This window comes from Palaemon carinicauda, chromosome 1, assembly GCF_036898095.1.
Source record: "Palaemon carinicauda isolate YSFRI2023 chromosome 1, ASM3689809v2, whole genome shotgun sequence".
Lineage (NCBI taxonomy): Eukaryota > Metazoa > Arthropoda > Malacostraca > Decapoda > Palaemonidae > Palaemon > Palaemon carinicauda.
The window spans coordinates 112,280,571-112,300,390 of NC_090725.1; the positions used below are offsets into that span (position 1 = coordinate 112,280,571).

The 19,820-nt window shown below is 47.0% G+C and overlaps 1 protein-coding gene across 2 annotated transcripts in view; it reads left to right on the forward strand.

Annotated features, from left to right (window-relative positions):
• Positions 1-581: 581 nt before the first annotated feature.
• Positions 582-19,820, forward strand: part of LOC137650981 (uncharacterized) — a 121,855-nt gene continuing 102,616 nt past the window's right edge. For both annotated transcript variants that reach the window (XM_068384127.1, XM_068384123.1), the window contains exon 1: positions 582-710. In XM_068384127.1, coding sequence (XP_068240228.1) covers positions 709-710 — 2 coding nt within the window. In that variant the 5' untranslated portion in view covers positions 582-708. The remainder of the gene's footprint in view (positions 711-19,820) is intronic.

Below are 19,820 nucleotides of genomic sequence, written 5' to 3' on the forward strand. Positions count from 1 at the left end.
TCTAAACATAGATATTTTCTGAAAATTAAACCTGATTATTCTCACTGAGAGTTTGAATTCTCTTATATATATATATATATATATATATATATATATATATATATTATATATATATATATATATATATATATATATATATATATATATATATATATATATATATATATATATATATATAAACATACAGTGAAAATTACATACATTGATACGTGCACCATAAATCACATTTTTTCACATTACATCAACGTATGGATTGTAATTTGCATCTGTAACTTTATAGAAATTAAACTTGCAGACATATTACCCCTACTTTCTGTACAAGCTATTATATTACAAACATATTCAGCTGTTTTATATATCTATGTAATATATTAAAAATGTTTTGGTGTCTCCATATTGGAAAGATCAACGTAGTGGCTACAATTTGCATATGTAACTTTATGAAAATTAAACAACTTACAGACACATTACCTATACTTCCTGTACAAGCTATTATATTACAAACATTTCAACTGTTTTTATATATCTATGTAATATATTAAAAAATGTTTAATTTCCTCCATATTGGAAATATATAAATCAAACAACAAAAATGAAAAATGGAATCCTCGATTTAGTATCTTCTTAACAGATCAGTTAGTTATCAAAACATCGACGAACAGAGTTGACTGTATCTGAAAAAAACTTCTTTTATTTAGTTTTTTAACAATGTAAGTATTGATATAGCTGTTTTTCGGGGGGAAATCATAGCCAATATACTATTTAACTTTAGTTTTAGTTAAATAATTATATTTATATGCCCTTAAAGACAGTAATTTTACTGGCCTATTCCATTCCCATTACTTAGGATCGTATATATATATATATATATATATATATATATATATATATATATATATATATATATATATATATATATATATATATATATATATACTCTTGCACCGACCTCCGTATTGGAAGAAATATGAGTAATTTGGTTAATATATGTTGCATTAATTGGTATTATTAGCAAAACGGGGGTGTATGTACGATAGCGGCCACCTGTATGTATTATTATGGCTGACTTAGAATGCAGCAGTGTAAAGGGGGCCGTTAGATATGTAGGTAAGGACACAGTGGAGCCTATGTATATCAGCGGCCAGTTCCTTGTGTTTGCTTAAAAAAAAGGACATCAATAAACCTAAACTTCCCCCACCTAACCTAACCTACAAGACGTATCCTTACCTACCTATCTAACTAGTGGCCTAGTTCCCCCTTAGACTGCCGTATTCTAAGTCAACCGTCATTTTACATGCAGGTGGCCGCTATTATACATACACCCCGACACGGCTTGTAGGTTAGGTTAGGGGAGAAAATTTAGGTTAGTTGATGTCCATTTTTAATCAACGGATGAGGAACTGGCTGCTGATATACAAAGGTCCCAAAATTGGTGTTCGCTTTCAGAAATGTACGAGTGCTGGCAAATTTGATATTTTTGTCTGTATGACCAATTGGGGCTAGGGTAAAATAACTTATGTATCGATTGATTAAAATGTGGGTACTTGTGTAGATCGTCGGGTTACCAGGCCTGCTGCTTGTAGAGAAAACCTGAATCCTTTCTGTCGTTGTCACCCATATTTTAATCTATGATTATGTTGGTTAATGAACTAATGCTAATTATTCACTTACTGGTTTACAGAAGCCTTTGTATATCAGTGGCCAAATCCTCCTGTGTGGAATAAAAATGGACATCAACTAACCTAAACTTCCCCCCTAACCTAACCTACAAGCCGCGTCCTTAGCTACTTACCTAATGGGTTGGCTAACGTCCCCTGCGACCCCCCTTACACTGCCGTATTCTAAGTTAGCCGTAATAATACATAAAGGTGTCCGCTATCATACATACACCCCTATATTATACAGTATGCGAGCATGTTGGATAATGAACTAATGCTAATTATTCACTTACTGGTTTTCACTCCGGCATGCCTCACTACGCTCACAATTAAACATAGTATTGATCCTCTGTTCTGGGAAGCTGTACATGTTACGCTACGCACGTTAGCCGAGTGGGCGAGTATTTTGGTAGACAAAAAAATCAGTGACCCAACCACCCACACACTACCTAAGGGTTGCTTGTATGATAGCGGCCACCTGTATGTATGATGATGGCTGGTCCAAGAATACGAGAGTGTAAAGGGGGTCGTTAAACACACACACATACACCCTGCTAGGTATGTAGGTAAGGACACGGCTTGTAGGTTAGGTTAGGGAGGGGAGTTTAGGTTAGTTGGCTTCCATTTTTTATGCATGCTGGAGAAGTGGCCGCTGATTTACGAAGGCTCCCTACTCCAAAAGTGAATTCATTTTCCAAGTCTGTTGTTTACTTACGGGAGACCGATGGTGGTTCACTGCTCATGCAGTGTTTGCAATAACATTGCCAGATGTTCTGCTTATTGTATGACTTAATCATTACCTGGCTTTTTTTAACCATTTAATAGCTTCCAAATATGCTTAAGTTTCCTGATGATGATTTATAAGAGCCAATTTTTTCCCCCTCCGCCTCTGTTCCAGCATGACTACAGTCAAAATTAAACCATTGTTCTCTAGTTTTAGGTAGTGCCATAGCCTCTGTACCATTGGCTTACACTGCCTTAGGTTAGAGTTTTCTTGCTTGAGGGTACACTCTGGCATGCTGTTTTATCTTGTTTCTCTTCCGGTTTCTTTTCTTTTTTTCTTTTTTCTTTTTTTGAAGTTTTTATGATTTATATATGGAAAATAATTTAATGTAATTGCTCTTATAAAATAATTATTTTGATTGCTTATTACTTCTCTTGTAATTTATTTTTGTTCTGTAACCGAAATACAAACCACGCTATTTACATAGGGTATTACTTTCGGCGTAGCTGAAATGGCGAGCCATTAGATTTTAACGAGGGTTAACTACCCCCCCGCTAGTTAGCGAGGGAGTAGGGGAGGGGTAGCTAGCTACCCCTCCCCCCCCACACACCGGTGAACTGATTCACTTCGCTTTTGGCTCGGACGGTGGGCAGACGTGTCTGCTCCCGCCCTCTCTTGGCAGCCATTAATGTTTTGTCTTTACTTAATTACTTACTTTTCTTATACTTAATATATATATATATAAACATTCTTTATGGTTATGTATATATTTGAGTATAGAAATTAGTAAGTTTCCTTTTCAGTGTTGTGCTGTGTGTGTAGTTTACAACAACGTCACCGCGTAGTCCCTGGCCACCGCGGTTGCACTTCTTGGGGAACGGTCTCTTGGTCCTTCGATCGTTCCTTCGGCTTCCGATATTCGGCCGCCTTGGGGAATCGTCATCGCTGGACTTTCTCCTTTCATCTGTTTTCTCCGCTGTTCCTCCTTCCCTGCGGGGACTTGGACTCTCAGCGAAGGGAACGTGGGAGTTTAGATTGACTACGGTCTCTCTCTACTCGAGGTCGTTCACCCTTTTACTACTACGACGTACTATTACGGTAGCTTCTTTCCCGTTGCGGGTTGAATTGCTATTCCGTTTATTTGTCTCAATTATTTTCAATGAATCTATTTGTATTTGTTAACTTTTCAGCTTCTGTAAAGAACACTTCCCTTCGGGGTTCAGTTGTTCTTACTTCGTGAACATTCTTAAATGAATTACATATTTATAATTCTGTTATAATTCTGTTTTTGTTACAGTTCTCCGCCCTCCCCCTTCTCCCGTGAATGTCAGCGGGGGAGGAGGGTGCATACTTGATTTGTAATTCTTATGTTCTATTCCCTCGTGGTTTCTCTGCGGAGTTCCTCCCGGGGGAATTTTTGTTAACTAATTATTTATTCTATTTTTTCCAGTAACGATCTGCTTTCTTCGTTTGACTATGTGCCAACGAAGCAGAGCTGCCCTGTTTGTGCCTTGGGAGTCTGCTGTTGCTGCCGCCTCTCTAGGACGTCGTCATGGGCATGTTCCCTTCTCTTAAGAAGTTCTCCCGTGACAACTGTCAGCTCTTTAGTTCATCTTAGAACGCTCAGGAGGTTCGTCTCCAGGAGTGGGTAACTTCCCTTCCGAGGGAGGTTACCTTCCCAGGTGTGAGTTTTTTCCCCTGCAGGGGGGGAACTTCTCTTATCTTAATAATTCCTGGATGGTTTTTTCCTGGTCCTCAGGCGGTTATGCTCTTGGTGCTGAGCAACCGCTCTTGTAACCATGCTCAAGGGGCTGAGCGGTTGCAAGACTGGAACATGGAATTTCGTGCGACTATGCTCTTGGGGCTGAGCGGTCGCACCTGCAGCTATGCTCAAGGGGCTGACCAGCTGCAAGATCTTGTGACATCTCTCGTTTGCGAGGGAGGCCACTCATAAGGACTACTCTGTGGAGGATTTCTCCTTATAGGTCAGCTTACTGATCCAACTGCCCTATGGGGCGCCATCATCAGTGTCTTCTAGTCTCTTCTATGAAGTGTTCACTTCTCTCATTCGCGAGAGAGACCACTCATAGAGACTCCTCTTCGGAGGACTGTTCCTGTTCAGACCAGCCAGTGGTTCGGGACCTCTCCGCAGTTCGCCATCTCCTAGTCCTGCTGACCTGCCATCTCCGTTCCTGGCTGCTGACGCTGTGGGCGCCTACGCACCCCGTTATCCAACGGGCACCGGTCCCTTCGGGGCAGAAGGGGCTTTTTCACACTGAGTAAGCCCCTTAAGTGCCAGGTATTGCCCTGCGCTCCAACGTTTTCCTGCGCGCAATTGCGCGCAGGCGCTCGCCTACTGTTCCTGAGGATTCCATCCAGAGGAATCCTGTTCCAGTCTTGATCGTCCTTCATCTTAGCGCGCTCATGCTCGCCGATGATCTTTCTCGCCAACGATCTTCTTTTGCGCGGTGGCGCCAACGATCTTCTTACGCGCTAGCGCTGACGATCTTCTTACGCGCTAGCGCTGACGATTTTCTTCGCGCTCTAGCGCTGATGATCTTCTTCGCGCTCTAGCGCTGATGATCTTCTTCGCGCGCAAGCGCCGACGATCTTCTTCAGGAGCGAGCGCTGATTACGCGCTAGCGCTGACGATCTTCTTACACGCGCAAGCGCCAACGATCTTCGTTCACGCGCTAGCGCCGACGATCTTCTTTTGCGCGCTAGTGCTGACGATCTTCTCGCGCGCAAGCGCCGACAATCTTCTTATGCACGCAAGCGCCGACGATCTTCTTGCGCGCTCAAGCGCCGACGATCCTTAGCGTTGTCGATCTTCTTTCACGCACAAGCGCCGACGATCTTCAAGCGCCAACAACCTCGTACGCGTGCGTGCTGACAGCCGCGCCCATGCGCCGACATTTTTCACCAGCTCTTCAATCTGATTCCTGCTCACCCAATGATGTCTCGCCCGCCCGAGAATGTTTTCAACGCTTTCTCGCGCGCGAACCCTGGATTTTTCCCATCGCGCGAGCGCCAGCGTCTCTCGCGCGCGACCCCTGGGGTTTTCCCATCGCGCGAGCACCAGCGCGCTCCCTCAACCAAGGTGAGACCTTCTCCCACCGCACCAATGGGAGAAACCCCACCTCGAGCAGGAGAATCGTCCCGTGTTAGGGAGAGAAGAGCCCTCAGACTTCTTTGTTGGAGTTACGTATCCCTCCTAGGAGGGAATCGAAGGACTAAGAGTTCCCCCAAGTAGAACCTTGGGTACAAGTGACTTTGCTGCCAGTTCACCAGGAGGAGAGCAGCATGATTCAGAGCACCACTCCGTGGAAGAGCCTTCCAGGGGAGTCTCTCTTGAGAGACTCTCTAGCCGGCAGGTGACATTCTCGACAACAGAGTTCCTGAGTCAGGAAATGGTCGCGATTTTGCCATACAGGCCACTTCGTGGCTGGATGTCTGGCTAGGGTCTCTGGGCATCCTGCTGCGACCCGAGGATCTGTCCAAGGAGAGCATCAGGAAAGCCCTGGAGACCTTCATCATCTCGGGCACATGTATCATCGAGTTTCTGGCCCACCAAGTTTCGAAGTTGTGGACAAACTCGATCTTGAAACAACGTGATGCGGTGGCTGAGAGGTTCCTCTCAAAGGTTCCAGCCGTGGATACCTGTAGGCTCAGACACTCTTCCATCTTGGGAAAGAGTCTGTTTGAGCCCAAGGGTACGGAACAGGCAGCTGAGAGGTGGAAAAAATCGAACCACGATTCTCTTCTCCCAAGGGCTCTTACAAATAAGCCCTACAAACCTCCAGTACCTCAACAACCTCGCCAATCCAAGATGACGAAACTGGTAGTGGCAGCAAAGACGAACGTGTCCAACCAGTAGCCCTTTTCCTGTCAGAGACAAGGAGGGCGTGAAGTCCTCCAGGGAAGTCAAGAATCCCAGAGGGAGTGGCCAAGGCCGCGAGCACTAGGATTGGCAATCCCCCTGCATGTCCACCAGTGGGGGGATGCCGGCAAGTTGCGCATTCAGGTGGCAGCAACTCTCGTCCGATTCCTGGACGATCTCCGTGATCAGTCAGGAATATCGCGTCCCGTTCTTAACGTTTCTTCCGCCCCTGACAGCGAATCCAGTGGCGTTGAGCTCCTATGCCATGGGATGGGTAAAGGGGCTAGCCCTTCGGGCAGAATTCGAGACCATGCTCAAGAAGAATGCTCTCCAGGAGGTCGTCGACGGCTTCCCAGGCTCCTTCAGTCGACCCTTTCTCGTAAAGAATGCATCTGGAGGCTGGAGACCCGTCATTGGCCTCGCATCTCTGAACAAGTTTGTCAAGCAAACTCCGTTCAGCATGGAGACAGCAGACACGGTCAGACTTGCAGTGAGACTGCAAGACTTCATGTGTACACTGGATCGGAAGGACGCATACTTCCAGATCCCAATCCATCCGTCTTCCAGGAAGTACTTTAGGTTCAGCCTAGACAACAAGATCCACCAGTTCAAGGGGCTGTGTGCGGTCTCTCCACAGCACCTCAGGTATTCACCAGAGTGTTCACCCTGATATCTTCGTGGACACACAGGATCGGCATCCTGTCTCCTCCGTTATATGGACGACTGGCTGATCCTGGCAGACTCGGAGTCGACCCTTCTTCGACACCGAGACAAGCTTCTGGGACGTTGCCAAGATCTAGGGATCATAGTAAATCCTGAGAAGTCTTTTCTGCCTCCATTTCTACGACTGGTATATCTAGGCAGGATATTGGACACCAATCTCCACAGAGCCTTTCCATCAGACAACAGGATAGCAAGGCTGAGGAGGGTCACAGATCCTTTCCTCGGACGAGAAGAGCTTCCAGCCCAATCGTGGTTCCTCCCCTACGGCACCTTTCCCCCTTGACCGGTCTGGTTCCAAACGGCCGCACCAGGATGAGATCCCTGTAATGGCGGCTCAAGTCCCGGTGGAATCAAGGCATCGATTCCCCGGATATTCTGGTCCCTATGGGTTCGGCAGAGCGGACGGACCTTCAATGGTAGGGGACGGAGCTAACCTCCGAAGGAGCGTGAATCTTCTCGTCCTCCCCCCGGATTTGATGCTGTCTTCGGACGCTTCAAAAAGAAGGGTGGGGGGCCCACATTCTGAACCACAGGATCTCAGGCCTTTGGTCAGAACCAGGAAAGTGCCTCCACATAAATCTGCTAGAATGAAGGCCGTATATCTGGCACTTCAACAATTCCAACAGATCCTGGCGACTCACTCCCTGGTGGTCGTGAGCGACAACACCACAGTAGTGGCTTATATCAATAAGCAGGGAGGTACCTTTTCACAACAGCTATCCCATCTTGCAGTAGAGATACTGAGATGGACCGAAGTCCACTCATTTCCACTATCGGCTCGCTTCATTCCGGGCAAGAGGAATGTGCTCGCTGACTTTCTGAGCAGAGCATTGCAGATAGTGAGTACCGAGTGATCTTTGGATCCGCTAGCAGCCAACAAAGTCCTGACTTTGTGGGGTTCCCCGACGGTGGACCTGTTCGCGACAGACTTGAACTTCAAGCTTCGGCTGCACTATTCCCCAGTCCCGGACCCCAAGGCACTCTGGCAAGATACCTTCCAACAACGATGGGACAACATCGACGTTTACGTCTTCCCACCGTTCTGTCTGATGAGAAGGGTACTCAACAAGACTAGACTATCAGTCAACCGGTCAATGACCTTAGTAGCTCAGCTATGGCATCATGCAGAGTGGTTCTCGGACCTTCTGCAGCTCCTGACGGAACTCCCGAGAGATCTTCCTCCACGACACGAGCTAATCAAACAACCACACTACAACATCTTCCACAAAGCCATAGCATCGCTTCGGCTTCTTGCCTGGAGACTATCCAGCATCTCCTCACAGAGAGAGGCTTTTTGCAACAAGTTGCAGAAAGGATGTCTCGACACCTGCGAAAGTCATCTGCAGGGATCTACCTGGCGAAGTGGAGAGTCTTCTGTGGTTGGTGTCGTGGAACGTGTATCTCTCGTCTCGATGCCACTATCCCAGCAATAGCTGAGTTTCTTGGATAATTGCGGGAAGAAATGCGCCTTTCGGCCTCGGCGGTGAAGGCTAACGCTCAGCCTTAAGCCTGGTCTTCAGGATGAAAAGAATACTGTACACATTTCTTCTGCGCTGGAACTTTCTTTGCTCATACGAAGCTACGAACTTACCTGCCCTCAGTCGGAAGTGAGACTTCCTCCATGGAACGTGGTTTCTGTTCTCGGGCTCTTAAGAGACCTCCGTTCGAACCATTACGCCAGGCTTCTGATTGACACCTGACCTGGAAGACGGTGTTCCTGCTCGCTTTGGCTTTAGCCAAGCGAGTCAGTGAACTTCATGGTCTCTCATACGACGTCGCCCATTCAAGGGGATGGGGAGAGGTAACGTTCAAGTTTGTCCCTGAGTTTGTAGCCAAGACTCAAAACCCTGGAGTTCCGGAATCGTAGTTCGACTCATTCAGGGTTTCGAGTCTCCGTTCTGTAACAGATGACCCAGACCATCTCCTACTATACCCAGTAAGGAGTCTGAGGCGTTATCTTAAAAGAACAGCTGCAGTTCGTCCTCGCCTGCAAGCCCTGGTTGTGAGCACAGGAAGGACGAAGAGGAGGGTCACCAAGAATACCATCTCAGCTGGGATTCGAAGGGTCATCCATCATGCCCTGAATCCGGACCCTCCTCCGTCACGTCGCCCTAGAGCGCACGATGTCAGAGGCATCGCAACGTCCCTGGCATTCAAGAGAAACTTCTCTGTGACGCAGGTGCTACAAGCTGGGGTGTGGAAGCGTCAAACGACCTTCACAGCCCACTACCTGCAGGACGTGACCCACAGGAGCCTCGATACATTTTCTATCGGCCCTATGGTGGCTACACAACAGCTGGTCTAACCTTAAGCTCCTTAATGGACAGGTAGCAGAAGGATGAAGGCATTGTTACCCGGTTTTAGACTGTATGAATGAAAAAGTATGTCTGGCCCTTACTCTTTTCTTCATCCTCCCCTCTCTTGGGGAAAGCAGCATCCTGGGTTCTCTGCATAGCTGACCTCAAACTACTGCAGGTAAACCATGCTTCCTTGTTTTCCTAGTATTAATATAATACTGTCGCGTCCCCCATACCCTGACGAGGTTGTATTGGGAACGTCCTAGCCTAGAATTCCATCTAAAGGACTTCAGGTCAACTTTCAAGGACGAGTCACACTTCATTTCTCCACACACAAGCTTACGTAGGCCGCACGTTCCTTGCGAAGCAAGGAACTTGCGAGGTGCAGGGACTCCTTTTCTCGAGTGCTGCTCACTCGGATTCTGAGTCCCCGGGTAAAGCCAAAGCCAGTAAGGCTGGGACTATTCACCCTACCTAAGGGTTAAGTCACCCTATGTAAATAGCGTGGTTTGTATTTCGGTTACGGAACAAATGACAAATTCGGAGATTATTTGTATTTTTCCTAACCATACAAACCTTAGCTATTTACACATATTTGCCCGCCAGGCCTGTCGCCCGTGAAGTCCTACCTCTAAGCGAAGTGAATCAGTTCACCAGTGTGTCGGGGGGAGGGGTAGCTAGCTACCCCTCCCCTACTCCCTAGCTAACTAGCGCGGGGGTAGTTAGCCCTCGTTAAAATCTAATGGCTCACCATTTCAGCTACGCCGAAAGTAATACCCTATGTAAATAGCTAAGGTTTGTATGGTTAGGAAAAATACAAATTATCTCTGAATTTGTCATGTTTCCTTTATCCTTTCCTCACTAGGTGATTTTTCCCTGTTGGAGCCCTTGGGTTTATTAGCATCCTGCTTTTCCAACTAGAGTTGTAGCTTCGCTTGCAATAATAATAAAAGACGTCTCCAAAAGGGAAGTTAAATCTAAGAATTTTTGTAATTTCATCTTTGTTCCGTAACCGAAATACAAACCACGCTATTTACATTGGGTTTACCTTTTAGCGCAGCTGAAATGGCGAGCCATTAGAATTTAACGAGGGTGTATTACCCCCGCGCTAGTTAGCGGGGGTAGGGGAGTGGTAGCTAGCTACCCCTCCCCCCTCTCACACAGATGATTGCTCACTTTCACTTTTGGCTCGGACTGTGACAGACGTCTCTGTCTTGGTCCTCTCTTAGCAGCCATCGTTTGTTTTGTCTTTACTTAATCGCTTACTTTTCTTTTACTCAACTTATATGTAAACATGTTTCATGTTTGTATATATATTTGAGTATAGAAACCAGTAAGTTTCCTTTTCAGATTTGTGTGTGTAGTGTACGATTTCTACGTGGTGTCCTCAGCAGTTAGGCTGCCACGGCGTAATTTTATGGGTGGCAATCGAGTTTGACTTCGGTCTTTCTCTCTCTCTCTTGAGGTCGTTCACCCTTTTACTACGTGTTACTACGCCCTTGTAGCTTCCTTTCCGTGTGGGGGGGGGGGGGGGGGGGGGGTTGCTACGCCGTACGTTTGTCTCAATTAGTTTATGAATCTAATTGTAGTTGTTTTTTTTTTCAGCTTGTAGAACGATTCCTTTCGGGGTTTTCGTTCTTTCTTTAGTGTTCATTTATTTTTAAATTACATTTTTAAATATTTAACTTAGCCGGTGAATATACAATAGCTGCAACTCTGCGGCTCGACAGAAAACACACTCAAAAAACTCGCGAGCGATCGCTATGAAGGTTGCGGGTGTGCCCACCAGCGCCAACTGTCGGCCAGATACCACTCTTGTATGTAAACAAAACCTCCAATTCTTCTCTGTCGACGTTGACGACAAGACGTATTCATACTCGCTGTAGAACCTGGAGTTTTCTTAACATATTTGGTGAAGTACTTCATTTTGGTTTGAGCTTTCGCAGTACAGGTGTTTTATCTTCAACTTAAATCTTGAACTCGTTTTTGGATAGATTTAATTTTTGATGACTTTGGATTGTTTTTTTTTTTTTTACTTTCCTTGACTTTTAAATGGCCGACCCTTCCCTCAGTACGGAAGTGTGTTTAGGATTTTAGCAATTATCTTATCACGTTATAATTTAATTATAGATTTTCCTCTATATATTTTATATCTGAACCGCCTTTATTAGGCCTCTTCGATTAGCTTTCCATTTATACTAAACATCAAAATAAATTTTAATGATTTGTTTATATGCGACCTTTCCTGAGAGTAGGCGGTCCTAACTTGGAAACCGAAGTTAAACAACGTTGAGCCCTTTCAATCGTAAATAGCTTTTAAAGAGCTAATGATTTAAAACTTATTAAATGAATATTTTTTAATAGATATTTTATGAAAGATTTTCTTTGAATAGTCTTCGTACTGTTTCAAAGATGAACTAACGTTTAGTTTATTTATGCTACGCAGTTTGCGCTCTATCGTTACGATAGAGAGAGAGAGTATCACGGTTTCACTTTGCAGAAAGAGTAAATCGATTCTGACGTTTTGTTCATTCTTCTTTCAAAGCTTAAATGTTTTAAATTCTATTTTAAAGGAACTTTTTAATTGAAAAACCTTTCAGTTTTTTCCTTTGGTCAAATAACCTGTTTTTTTGATGAAACGTAAGTGGGCTCTACTCTTAGGTGCGAAATCAAGAGAGAGAGAGAGAGAGAGAGAGAGAGATAGAGACGGAGGGAGAGAGAGGAGAGAAAACGTTCCGATCTTTATCTCGTCCCAAGCGGGTAACGTTGTTCTCGAGTTACTCTCGTCCCTAGTCTCTGTACGGGGAGAAAGGATAAAACGTTTTTAGTTTTTTATTCTCGTCCCAAGGCATTGTACAGTGAGAGATTGAAAACATAGTTTTGAATGAACTAGTGTTTAGTCTCTTCCCCAGCCACTGATTTTTTTATCTTAAAATATGTTTACTGTTTTTTGCTGGTATTAATGTGCTTACATTATACGACTGATTTCGCAATTACAACCTTTTGATGAGGGTAGAATTGCGTGCTTCAGGTAGAAATCAGTTTTATTCATACCTAATGTGAATTGTTAAAAAATTCGATTTCAGTGAAATAAGTGCAAAACAGAAAATCGTAGTGATAAAGTGATATTGCGCAAAGTGTTATCAGTGTTGCGACCGAGGGTTCGTCTGTTCGTGCCTGTCGTTCGCCTAGTCCGGGACCTCTTGCAAGCTCCCAAGCCCAGGGGAGAAGTAATGTCGTACGACTTATGGGTTCGAGAGGCCTTGATCAGCGAACAGACGTTCCCTCTATGGTATCGGGTGTATCTTACCAAGATCACCCCTACCATAAGGCGAGAGAGACGATTTTCTCCTCGTCATCCGAAGGCTTTTCGCATAAGAAACCGTGGAACAAGGTTTCGAGGCCCTTTAAGCGAAAGTCAGTCCTTTCAGGACAGGTCCAGCGTCCTGGTTTTAACCATTAGGACAGCTCTGACCCTATGCAGTCATCGGAAGACTGCTCGCCGCCTAACAAAAGCGTAACACAGAAGTCTTTTTGTAGGCAAGGTTTTGCGGTCACAGACGTTACCCTCGTCTCTTACCGCAACCATTCCCGTTGATCCTAAATGGGTTGTACGGCAAGACATGCAGAATAAGCTTGCCTCCCTTATGGAAGACTATTCTGCCGATAAGTCCGTTGAGTCTAGCCGTTTATCTCATCGAGATCCTGGCCTTCAGCCACCCTAACGTTCCTTTGTGCGTCCTGTTGACGTTGGCGTAGCCAAGTCACGTCAGTCAGGTTGTTTAGAACCACACTCGATGCGGTCTCGTGTGGATTTTCAGCCACATTTGAACGTTAGGCCACTTGCTGATGCTCCTGTTGACGTTCAGGACGTTCGCTAACAATCGGAGTTGACTTGTTTTGACGCTGAGTGTCAACCTCCGCATTCTAGAGTTGTTTTGACTGCTCAGTCTAGGCGGTCAAAGCAGTCTCGAGTGGACGCTGTGCGTCCTCACGCACCTGTTGTTGTTGACAGTTCACAGACTGTCAAGCAGTTACATGACGTTGCGTCCTGGTCTCACGCCCCTGTTGTTGTTGACAGTTCACAGACTGTCAAGCAGTTACCTGACGTTGCGTCCTGGTCCGCTACTAATGCACCAGTGCGTTTGGACTCTGCTTGTAAAGCATTGCCACCACGGTAGGTCTCTCCCTTGCTTGAGACTTGGCTATTATCGGACAAGGTTCCTTCAGATGAGGAAGTTGCTGTTCCCCCTCCTACTGATATTCCCTTGAGGACTCTGTCAGACGGAGAGGAGCCTAAAGCTGCTTAGCCCTCTATGGACTTTAAATAAATCATGCTGATTTTTAAGGATCTTTGTCCGGATCTTTTTGTAACTGCTGCTCCTCGTTCGCCTAAACGTCAGAGCTTACACTAGGACTAGCTACTTCGAAGCCGTTGTTTTATAAGCTAGTGCTCTCTCGCTCTTCTAAGAGAGCTTTACGTTTGCTAGGCGACTGGTTTATCACCAGGAGGAGTTTTGGGGATACAGCCTTTGCTTTCCCTTCTTTTAAACTGGCTTATAGAGCGAGAGTCTGATATGACACGAGAGAAGTTCTCGGCTTGGGAGTTCCTGCCTCTGCCCAGATAGACTTCTCAAACCTCATAGACTCTCCCTGGCGCCTGGCCATGAGACGCTCCAAGATTTTACAGGTCGACTTCATAGCTATTTTCGAGCCTTTGAAGTTTTGCTGTACAATTATGTCATGCATAAACAAGGCTTTCAGGGATGGCTCCAATGATCTGACAGCCACGTTCTCTGCAGGAACAAGTCCCTCAGGGATGGCTCCATGATTTGGCAGCCATGTTCACTGCAGGAGTACGTAAGAGGCAAGTGCGCTCAATGTGTTCATTGTCAAGACAAACTTCACGATGAAGTCTACCTGGCTGTCTTGACAGCATTTATGGAAGGCGACTGGATGGTCTCTCTCGACCTTCAGGAGGCATACTTCCACATTCCTATACACCCGGATTTCCAACCGTTTCTGAGGTTTGTTTACAGGAATGTGGGGTACCAGTTTCGAGCCCTGTGCTTTGGCCTCAGTCCTGCGCCTCTCGTGTTTACGAGGCTCATGAGGAATGTGGCAAAATCCCTCCATCTATCGGGGATCCGAGCCTCCCTGTACTTGGACGACTGGCTTCTCAGAGCATCGTCCAGTCTTCATTGTCTGCAGGATCTACATTGGACGTTGAGTCTGGCCAGGGAGTTGGGACTTTTGGTCAACCTAAAAGTCCCAACTGATCCCATCCCAGATTATTCTATATTTGGGGATGGAGATTTGCAGTCAAGCCCTGCTCGAAGTCCAACTAATGCTGAAACGAAACGTTTATTCAGTCAGGAGTTGGAACAGTCTCGTAGGGACTCTCTCATCCCTGGAGCAGTTTGTCTCACTAGGGAGACTACACCTTCTGCCTCTCCGGTTCCATATAGCCTTTCACTGGAACTAGGACAAGACATTAGAGACGGTATCATTCCCAGTCTCCGAACCAGTAAAGGCATGCCTGAAATGGTGGGACAGCAATATCAGTCTGAGAGAGGGACTATCCCTAGTAGTCAAGAACCCAAACCACGTGTTGTCCTCAGACGCGTCGGATTTGGGTTGGGGTGCGACCCTGGACGGTCGGGAATGCTCGGGTCTGTGGACCTCAAGTCAGAAGAGCATGCACATCAACGGCAAGGAGCTATTAGCAGTCCACTTGGCCTTGATGATATTAGAAGGCTTCTTCGAAACTTAGTGGTAGAGGCAACTCAGACAACACCACAACTTTGGCGTACATCTCCAAGCAAGGAAGTACACACTCCTTCACGCTGCTCGAGATCGCAAGGGACCTTCTCTTATGGTCAAGAATTCGAGGCATCTCCCTGTTGACGAGATTCATCCAGGGGGACTTGAACGTCTTGGCAGACTGTCTCAGTCGGAGGGGTCAGGTGATACCCACGGAATGGACCCTCCACAATGACGTGGGCAAGAGTCTTTGGGCTACTTGGGGTCAAACCACCATAGACCTCTTTGCCTCCTCGTTGACCAAAAGGTTACCAATCTATTGCTCTCCAGTCCTAGATACAGAAGCAATCTACATAGACGTGTTTCTACTGGATTGGTCTTTTCTGGACTTATATGCATTCCCACCATTCAAGATAGTCAACAAGGTACTGCAGAAGTTCGCCTCTCACGAAGGGACAAGGTTAACGTTGGTTGCTACCCTCTGGCCCGCGAGAGAGTGGTGCACCGAGGTACTTCAATGGCTGGTAGACTTTCCAAGAAGTCTTCCTCTAACGGTAGATCTGTTACGTCAGCCCCACGTAAAGAATGTCCATCAAAGCCTCCCCGCTCTTCGTCTGACTTCCTTCAGACTATCGAAAGACTCTCAAGAGCTAGAGGCTTTTCAAAGGAGGCAGCCAGTGCGATTGCAAGAGCTAGGAGAGCTTCTACCATTAGAGTATACCAGTCGAAGTGGGAAGTCTTTCGAGACTGGTGCAAGTCAGCATCTGTGTCCTCGTCCAGTACCTCTGTAGCCCAAATCGCAGATTTTCTTTTACATCTGAGAAAGGTTCACTCCCTTTCAGCTCCCACGATTAAGGGCTACAGGAGCATGTTGGCTTCAGTCTTTCAACATAGAGGCTTAGATCTTTCCAACAATAAAGATCTCCATGATCTCCTTAAGTCTTTCGAGACCTCTAAGGAACGTCGTTTGGCAACTCCTGGATGGAACTTAGACGTGGTCCTAAGGTTCCTCATGTCAGACAGGTTTGAGCCATTACATTCAGCCTCCCTGAAGGATCTCACCCTCAAGACACTTTTCCTAGTGTGCTTGGCTTCGGCTAAAAGGGTCAATGAACTTCATGCCTTCAGTAAGAACATCTGCTTTTCTACAGAAAAAAGCCACTTGTTCACTTCAACTTGGTTTCCTGGCCAAAAATGAACTGCCTTCTCGTCCTTGGCCTAAATCTTTTGATATTCCTTGCTTATCAGAGATCGTAGGCAACGAACTGGAAAGAGTATTATGTCCTGTTAGAGCTCTTAAGTTCGATTTAGCTCGTACTAAGTCATTACGAGGGAAATCTGAGGCATTATGGTGCTCAGTTAAGAAACCTTCATTGCCTATGTCAAAGAATGCTTTGTCATATTGTATCAGATTTTTTTAATACGAGAAGCTCATTCTCACTTGAATGAGAAAGACCGAGGTTTGCTTAAGGTTAAGACGCACGAAGTTAGAGATATAGCAACCTCCGTGGCCTTCAAGCAAAATAAATCTCTGCAAAGTATTATGGACGCGACTTTTTGTAGAAGCAAGTCAGTGTTCGCGTCATTTTACTTAAAAGATGTCCAGACTCTTTACGAGGACTGCTACACACTGGGTCCATTCGTTGCAGCGAGTGCAGTACAGTAGTGGGTGAGGGTTCTACCACTACACTTCCCTAATTCCAATATCCTTTTAATCTGTCTCTTGAAATGTTTTTAATATTGTTTTATGGGTTGTTCGGAAGGCTAAGAAGCCTTTCACATCCTGGTTGATTTGGCGGGTGGTCAAAGTCATTTCTTGAGAGCGCCCAGTTTAGGGGTTTGATGAGGTCCTGTTGTATGGGTTGCAACCCTTGATACTTCAGCTCCTGGGAGTCTTTCAGCATCCTAAGAGGATCGCTGGGCTCCATGAGGAAGACAGACTTACAAGGCAGAGTAATCGTCTAAGTCAACTTCCTTACCAGGTACCTATATATTTTGGTTTTGTTATATTGATAACTGTCAAAATGAAAAAACTCTTAGCTTATACGCTGTAAACATAATTAACTCTGGTCTCTACCCACCTCCTTGGGTGTGAATCAGCTATTATATATTCACCGGCTAAGTTAAATATTTAAAAATGATATTTTAATTATAAAATAAATTTTTGAATATACTTACCCGGTGAATATATAAATTAAATGACCCTCCCTTCCTCCCCAATAGAGACGCAGCGGGACGAAAAGAATTGAAGGTTTTGTTTACATACAAGAGTGGTATCTGGCCGACAGTTGGCGCTGATGGGCACACCCGCAACCTTCATAGCGATCGCTCGCTAGTTTTTTTAGTGTGTTTTCTGTCGAGCCGCAGAGTTGCAGCTATTATATATTCACCGGGTAAGTATATTCAAAAATTTATTTTATAATTAAAATATCATAATTACATAGTTTCATAATTATAATTGTTAAAATTCTGTTTTGGTTACAGCTCTCCTTCCGCGAGTGTAAGTGGTTGTGAGGGCACGTGCCTGTTGTGTAATTCTTGTTTCCTTTCCCTCGGGATTCCTCTTCGGAGCCTTCCCGGGGGAATGAATGTGTACTAAGGATTTTTGTTTTATTTTTTTACAGTTACCGATCTAGTTCGTTTCTGTAATATGGCAACGGTGTGAGCTGTCTTGTTGAGGCCTGGGGATTCGGCTGTTGCTGCCTCCCCCCTTGTATTTTTGTCAGGGGCATGTCTCCTTCTACTGGAAGTACTCCCGTGACAACGGACAGCTCTCCAGTTCATTTTAGAACTCTCAGAAGGCTTGCCTCCTTGGGCGGGTAACTTTCCTTTCGAGGGAAGTTTTTCCTGTCCAGGCTTGAGTTTTTCCCCTTTTGGGGGGGTTATTCTCTTGCCTTTTTTTTCGTGCGACTATGCTCTTGGTGCTGAGCGGTCACACCTGCAGTTTCGCTCAAGGGGCTGGGCAACTGCAGGAGTCCCTCTTCGGAGGATTGCTCCTTTTAGGTCACTGGCTGACCAGTCTCTTCTACGAAGTGTTTCTCTTTCGTGAGAGTACACTCATAGAGACTCCTCTTCGGAGGATTCTTCTGCTGCTGTTGCTGTTGGCCTCCCTCGCCGTAAGGCCCACCGTCCGCCTCGTCGTAAGGGCCTCTCATCTCCCTATAAGGGTGCTAAGAGGCGCCTTTTTGAATCTCCGTTTGCAGCCTACAACTCCTTTTTCTTGATCTTCCGCCTTGGTGCAGATGGACAGCAGTCTGATCTCGTCTTCCGACGGGCAACGGTCTTCCCGACGGACAACGGTCTTCCAACGGACATCAGTCTCCCGGCGGACAGGCTACGGTCTTCCGATGGACATCTGTCTCCCGACGGACAACGTTCCCTTCGGGGCAAAGGGTTGCCTCCCACGGGGGTTCTTCCCTTGCGTGTCAGGGTTCCCCTGCGCGACCTTCTGCTGTGTTCTCTCCTGCTCCTGCTCAGTATTAGCGCACAGGCGTTCTCCTGCTCATCAGCGCTTCCTGATCGCTAGCGCTCTCCTTTCGCCAGCGCTCTCCTGTTCGTCAGCGCTCTCATGATGATCATCCCTGCTGTTCCTGTTGGTTCCTGTTACGCGCCCTGTGCGCCCACGTTCGCCCTCGCGATCTAGAACTTCGGTTCAGGTCTGGGTCAAGGACTCTTCTTCTATGCGCAGGCTTCCACGCGTTGCCTTCTGCTCGTCAGCGATCATCTGCTCGCCAGTGTTCACCTGCTCGCCAGCGCGCACAGGCGATTTTAGTATCGCCTATTCAACAGCGTTCTACACGTCAACGATCACCTGTCTCTTGGCGATCTCCGGATCGCCCGCGTGTGTTACAGCCGGCACGCCAACGTTCTCCAACACTTCTGAAGGAATATGGTTCGCCAGCTAGTAGGTCGCCATCGCCCACCTGCGCGTGCTGCTCGCCATACCGCGATCGCCCACCTGCGCATGCTGCTCGCCATCGCGCGATCGCCCACCTGCGCATGCTGCTCGCCGTCGCGCGATTGCCCACCTGCGGATGCTGCTCGCCATCGCGCGATTGCCCACCTGCGGATGCTGCTCGCCAGCGCGCGATCGCTCACCTGCACATGCTGCTCGCCATCACGCGATGGCTCATCTGCGCATGCTGCTAGCCATCGCTCGCCAACGCGGCGACATGGCACAACGCGGCATCGCCAACCTGTGCGTTAGCGCTCACCACCGATCGCCTGTTGATCCATATCGCCAGCGGTCTTCCTCGCCATCGCGCTAACGCTTGCGTTCGCCGCCTCGGACTCGCGCTCATTCACTTGCCCACCCTCGCGACCGCTCGCCTGCGCGCCCACGCGACCGCTCGCCTGCGCGCGCCCGCGCGACCATTAGCCTGCGCGCCCGCGCGATCGTTCGCCTTCGCGCCCGCTTGCCTGCGCTCCCACGCGATCATTCGCCTGCACGTCTACGCTCATGCGAGTCCGCACACATACTCTCCAATGTTCGCCCCCGCGCGAACCAACGGTATTCCATCGTGCGGACGGACGGTGTTCCGTCGCGCTAACCGACGGTGTTCCGTCGTGCGAACCGACTGTGTTCCGTCGCGCGAATCTACAGTGTTTCTTCGCACGAACGTCGGCTTAATTCTTGCAGTATCCATTGCTCGTCTATGGGTTATCGCTCGCCGACCACCAGCTCTCGCCCTTCCTACCACGCTCGCCCTCCTTCTGCGCTCCTTCGCTCACTTTCTTTTGCGTTCCTGCGTGACCGCGCATGGGCGCTTCCACGT